General features: G+C 43.9%; 2 protein-coding genes across 4 annotated transcripts in view; both read right to left on the reverse strand.

Moving 5' to 3' along the window:
* Positions 1-4,453, reverse strand: part of GUCY2C (guanylate cyclase 2C) — a 121,507-nt gene extending 117,054 nt beyond the window's left edge. For all 3 annotated transcript variants that reach the window (XM_078075645.1, XM_078075643.1, XM_078075644.1), the window contains exon 1: positions 4,220-4,453. The gene's annotated coding sequence lies outside the window, so the exon portion shown is untranslated. The remainder of the gene's footprint in view (positions 1-4,219) is intronic.
* Positions 4,454-4,961: 508 nt separating this feature from the next.
* On the reverse strand, positions 4,962-5,278 carry H4C16 (H4 histone 16). Its single transcript, XM_036093771.2, has one exon. It carries the CDS (start codon positions 5,276-5,278, stop codon positions 4,967-4,969), a length of 312 nt encoding a protein of 103 aa, XP_035949664.1. The 3' UTR covers positions 4,962-4,966.
* Between the last annotated feature and the right edge of the window lie 722 nt (positions 5,279-6,000).

The raw sequence follows: 6,000 nt of genomic DNA on the forward strand, positions 1-6,000 counted from the left end.
ATCGAGAACTAAAATAGGAAAACATTCCAACTACCTAAATTTTTAACCCCTTTTATAATTGGGTTAATTTGAGATGAAATAAAAATAAAATTATGGAACACTTAGGAAAAAATAAAATACACTATAACATTTCAAAAGTTTGAGATGCAACCAAACTGTAATAGAAATAAATCCAGAATCATAAGTTATATCTTTATTTAGAAAATAAAAATCTAATATGAAATGGGGATAATAGGTTTTGGAGAAATGGTAAAAAAAATTGTATCAAGGAAATTACAGGGTAAAAAAATACAAAAAAATTCAAAAATTCAAAATTGAGTAATTTTTTCTTTGAAGAAGCTAATATATGCCAGACTTCTGAAAAATATAACCAGAAGAAAGATAACACAAAATTCAAAATGAGAAAGACAGACAAGGTTTTTAATATTAGAATATATGATATGTGTATAAGTTTGTTCTAATTTTTTATAAAACATATAGCTTTACAGGAAAACATAAATTACCAAATTTAACTGAAGAAAAAGTAGAGAGTCTAAATAGACAAAAATAAAAATGGAGAAAGAATCTGAAAATGTAGTCCTTCCAGGGCAGGACTTCAAGGCAAACAGTTTACTAATAAATTCAAGGATCAGATAACTGTCATGGTATATAATCCGTTCAGAAAATAGAAATGTTTGAAAAACAACTCAGTTTATTTTGTTACCATATTATCAAATACATAAATAGACAATTTTCCCAAAACATTAATAAGTGCCTGTGTGTATTCAAAATTCTGGATCAGAGCTGTTCTAGGGATACAGACCTGAGTGATTCCTGCTCTCAAGGAGTTCAGAGACTAGGGAGGGAAGACATATAAAATCAAATGTTATAGTTAGCTAAACCCACTGCGAGCAGTTTGGCAAACTAAACAGTCTGAATGAAATTTCTAGCACAAATGTTGCATTACAGTGGTCACAGGAAAATAAGGAAAATCTTCAAAGGGCAAAAAAATTAAAAAAATAGTGAAATTACAACTGAAAGTGAGGGATAAGCAAGCATAAAATCTAGGACTATAAAGAATAAGTCTTGGGCCTCCTATAAGGAAGTGAAGTAGAATCTGAGAATCACCCATCAAGCTGAGATACTCGAGAGGGGACTAAAGGGGTCAGAAATTCATAGAAGCATCCGGCCCAAAGGTGAAGCAAATGCCAATTTTTCTTGGAGGGCAGTATGCTCCATTAGTTCCTCAGGACTCCCACAGATGATAATCAACCATGTATTATTTCAGAATAAAAATCTGCCAAATGAAGACTCAAGTTTCCATGTGTATCAGCAGAACAAAACACTGGATGTAGACCACCCTGAGCTCATATTGTATTTATCAGTTCATTCTGATTGCCAAATTCTATTTTCACCATTTATTCATCCACTCTCTTGTCAACATGCATTTGGCTTCTTTGTTTTTGCTACTTTGGACAGTTCTTATTTTCTTTTTTTTTTTAAGACTTCATTTATTCATTTTGAGAGAAAGACCGAGAATGCGTAGCGGGGAAGGGGAGAGGCAGAGGGAGAGGGAGAAGCAGACCACCCGCTGAGCCGGAAGACCGATGTGGGGCTCGATCCCAGGACCTGGAGATCATGACCTGAGCTGAAGGAAGATGCTTAACCATCTGAGCTGCCCAGCTGCCCAGCTACTTTGACCAGTTCTAAGGTAAACTTTAGTGAACATGTGTCCTGATACATGCGTGCAATAATCTCCCTTAGGTAAACACCCAGGAGTGGAACTGCTGGGTCAGCATACATGTGAATCTATCTTTAAGTTTACAAGATAATGACAACCTTTTTGTTTCAGAAATAGTTGACTGTGTATTCTTACTAGCAACAGAAGACATTTTGTGCAGCATTGCTATTGTCACTTTTAAGTTTTCACCAATCTAGTGAGTGCAAGATTATATTTCATTGTGGTCTTGGTTTGCAGTTCCCTGACTAATCAAGCTGAATATTTCTTACTGTACTTGTTAGCCATTTTGCTCCACTGTCTTCTGTCCACTTTTGTATTGGCTTGGACCTGGTTTCAGTTTTTATCCATCTGTTAAGCTAGTCTATTTCATTATTCTTGGACCACAGGACAAATTAAATACCCAACATTAGGAGGTCCCCAGTACACCATGTCTGGAAACTACTGTGGCATTTGTTCATGATGTTTGTTCCCTAAGCGTGGTGTGGCTTTCCCCTTCTCCAATGGACCTTCAGCTCAGAACAAATACCATCTGATCTTTGAAGATAACCCAAATCTGACAAAATTTGTCCTGTACACCAACAGCACTTAATTCATAGCACTCTAGTAAACCACATGTGTACAGTGATGCAGATGACTTTCTCCACCCTCTCTACTTTGAAAACAGAAGCTTCTTGATAGCAGGGACTGTGCTTATTTATCTCTGAATCTTCAAAAGTTAACAGTAGTTGGAACAAATGAGGCATTAAATGTTCAAAAATCAGAAGAGGATGACTTTGCTAATTTCAAAAACATTCTGTTCACATTGTTAAAAGAGAGGCATTACAGAGAAGATTTAAGTTCTTTCTTTAACAAACATTTGTAGTAAGGCATTTTATTAGTCAACTTCAGAAAATCTCAGTTCCACTTTCAGATACTTTATTGTGTTATCAATCATGTGACCCAGTTTAGGTTTGGAAAACATGATTACTTTAGGACTGGGTACTACTACCATGGGACTTACACAGACAAATATAAAGATTTCCTGTGCTCAAATAATTTGGTTATATTTTATAAGGAGCATAAAACATAAAAATAGCTATGTTACAAGGGAGGATATAAATTGTATTATGCAACTAGGAAGAATTGAGGCCATCACCAAAAATACAGCAAAAATAAATAAATAAATAAATAAACAAATAAATAAATAAAACCAATGCGTAATAAGTTAAATACTTAAGGAATAGATACATTAAATTGCCATAGAAATACTTTATTTCCATGCTCCACTGGCGTCTTAATCTTCATCCTCAATTTTTTTTTAAAGATTTTATTTATTTGAGAGAGACAGAAAGAGAACACAAGCGAGCGAGCGGGGAGGAGGGACAGAGGGAAAGGGAGAAGCAGACTCCCCGCTGAGCCAGGAGCTGGATGGGGGGCTCAATCCCAGGACCCCCAGATCATAACCCGAGCCGAAGGCAGACGCTTAACCCATTGAGCCACCCAGGTGCCCCCTTAATGATTTGATTCATGTTAAATTGGAGATTTAATAGGTACAATATCCATCCATCCACCTACTCAAATTCACTCATTCACACTCAACCAACAGAGAGGCATAAAAGTGTGCCAGAGTTTGCAGCTTCTTTTAAGTAACTGTTTTTTCACTTGGATGAAAGAAAGCTGAGCTTCTGGGACTGTCTCAGTGCCCTAGACATTTAATTAATACCAGAATAACGAACACACTTCAGTCTTTATGGAATAGGGGAAAGTACTTAGAAGTGAAATATCAGCAAATAGGGCCAAGAGGCCTCCATGGCAGAAGCAGTGTCATATAACGGTTAAGGACAAAGGGTGCGGGATCCAACAGAGTTGGGATCAAATCCAGCCTCCAGTTCTTACACACACGCCCCCCATTATCAGTTTCCTCATCTGTAAAATAATCATAACAAATACTTCATAGATTCGCTGGAGAATCAGAAGCAGTAATGGAACACACAGTGTTCCAAAGTGCCTGAGCCCCCAGTAAACGGTATAATGCCAGCCTCCGCTGAGGGAATACTAGAAATGTTCCAAACTGAGCTCGGTTCTCGCCTCGCCCCACTAGCGGCCCCTGCCGCGCCGCCCCGCGGTGGGTCTCCCCGTGTTCGGCCCCTACAGCCGCCTCTGCAAAGCGCCCCAAATGGCCGCCGCTTGCTCCGGGTTTCTAGGCGGCAGCGCGGAATCACTGAGCAAGGGGACCCGCGACTACACAGCTATCTCGCCCACACCATTTGCGCCGAATTTATTAGAACGCGGCCCTCCACTCATCTCCCTCCTACAGCCAACCCCACGGGCAGCTCAGTAAAGGGCCTTTACTCGAAAGCTAGGGCTTATCTCCCGGCTGCGACCGGGTCACACGACACTGCCTCCCGAGCAGCAGCAGGATGCTGCCCCGCGCCCCTGGCCGCACTGCGGGCTAACTCCTGCATCTGCGTGGTCAGGGGTTCGAGCACCGCCGCCGGGTACTCGGGCCGGGACGCTCACCCGCTCCTTGCCGCTATCAGTGCAGCGCGTCCCCGGTAGAGCAGCGGCCGCGAGCTAGGCCCCGCCTTCGATTTCGCCCGCGCTTTGCCGCCTTCATTCGGCGTCTGAACTTGGTCACCTCCTGCTCAAACGTCAGCAAAGAAATAAAATATTCACTCGGCAGCACTCCAGAGCGCCACACCAGGACAGCACTTGGCACTTTCGCGCCATCCCACTCCCGCGTTCTGAGGGGGCGGATCTACGGCGAGGAGCCGCCCCCTCTGTCGCGCGACCCTCCGATCCAATCGGAGGCAGCATCAGCTAACCCTAATTTGCATAGAAGCTTCTCTATATAGGCTCAGGGACAGAGGCCTCCGCTGCTTAAAAACCATGCGCTACTTATGCGTGGATACCTCCTTACCCCAAGTGGGACCCAAATTCTAGACAGGATCCCAGTCTGCATGTGCACATTATAGCGAGGTCCCTACCTGGCACCGCGCTCTCCGGACTACGTCCCAGGGGAGCGGCGCTGGATCCCCACTGCGAGCCCTACGGGTCATACCTCCCCCTCCTAAGCCCCAAGCCCGCCGTCTGCAGTCCGGAGCCACCCGCCAGGGCAGGAACTTCCACGGCACAAGGCAGGGCTTCATCTGACACACCTAGGTCCCACATTCACACAGTAAATAGAAAGTGTTGGCTCTTTTCCTGACGTTCTGAGGGCCCTTAAAAGGGCCTTTTAGGGATTTGAAGAGAAGCCGCAGAGACTGCTCAGCCGCCGAAGCCATACAAGGTGCGGCCCTGGCGTTTCAGCGCGTACACCACGTCCATGGCGGTGACCGTTTTGCGCTTGGCGTGCTCCGTGTAAGTCACCGCATCGCGGATCACGTTCTCCAGAAAGACTTTCAGCACTCCCCGGGTCTCCTCATAGATGAGCCCAGAAATGCGCTTGACACCACCTCGGCGGGCGAGCCGGCGGATGGCGGGCTTTGTAATGCCCTGGATGTTGTCCCGGAGGACCTTCCGGTGGCGCTTGGCGCCTCCCTTCCCCAGCCCCTTACCGCCCTTCCCGCGACCAGACATCCTCCCGACCCAGAGAGCCAGCAGCTAATGGTCGTGGAAGCGTAGACCAGGGCTTATATTTCCTGGTAGCGGACCTGTTTGAAAACCTCAAGAAAGTGGGCGGAGCTCTAGGCCCCAGGTGATTTTTGTCTTTCCTCTAATAATGAGTGAAGGAGCCGTAAGCAGAACAAGACTGGTATTTGTTGTTTGATTTCTTGGGAAAACTTTTATTTTTGCCATAAAACTGAGGAAAGAGTCAATGGAATTTATACTGCTTTTTCTCAACGCTTAAATAAAAATAGACCAGATCCTTTTGGCGCTCGTTTCCTCCCTCCCCTCCCTCCTTCCCATCTCTCCCCGACTCCCATCTCTCGCGCGCGAATTCTAATTATTTTTCAAAAGGAATGCGTCCATTAACAAACCCGAGGTTCTCACATCTCCCACTTACAAATTCAAAGTTCTTAAAAATAATGATGCCACGACGGTAGCTTTAAAGAGTGATTTCTACTGCAAATCGCCCATCAGGAGGCTCTCAATCCTTTCTTAAGATAGAATCCCTGAACAAATATGAAACTTTCAGTAACGTCACCGCTCTAGGATACAGGACTCTGTCTTCCCAAAAGGGTTTACTGCAATAAAAGGTAGCGGTATTTAGAGGATGATTCATAACTCTTTGTCAAGCATTTAACATCTGGAGGAAGGAATATTTTAGTAAATTGTGCTCCCTGTCCCGAGTCTTGAAA

This window comes from Halichoerus grypus, chromosome 6 (genome assembly GCF_964656455.1).
Source record: "Halichoerus grypus chromosome 6, mHalGry1.hap1.1, whole genome shotgun sequence".
In the NCBI taxonomy this organism is placed as follows: Eukaryota; Metazoa; Chordata; class Mammalia; order Carnivora; family Phocidae; genus Halichoerus; species Halichoerus grypus.

Bases quoted from the DNA above. Each gene is read 5' to 3' on its own strand.
- H4C16 (XM_036093771.2), bottom strand. From the start codon at position 5,278: ATGTCTGGTCGCGGGAAGGGCGGTAAGGGGCTGGGGAAGGGAGGCGCC.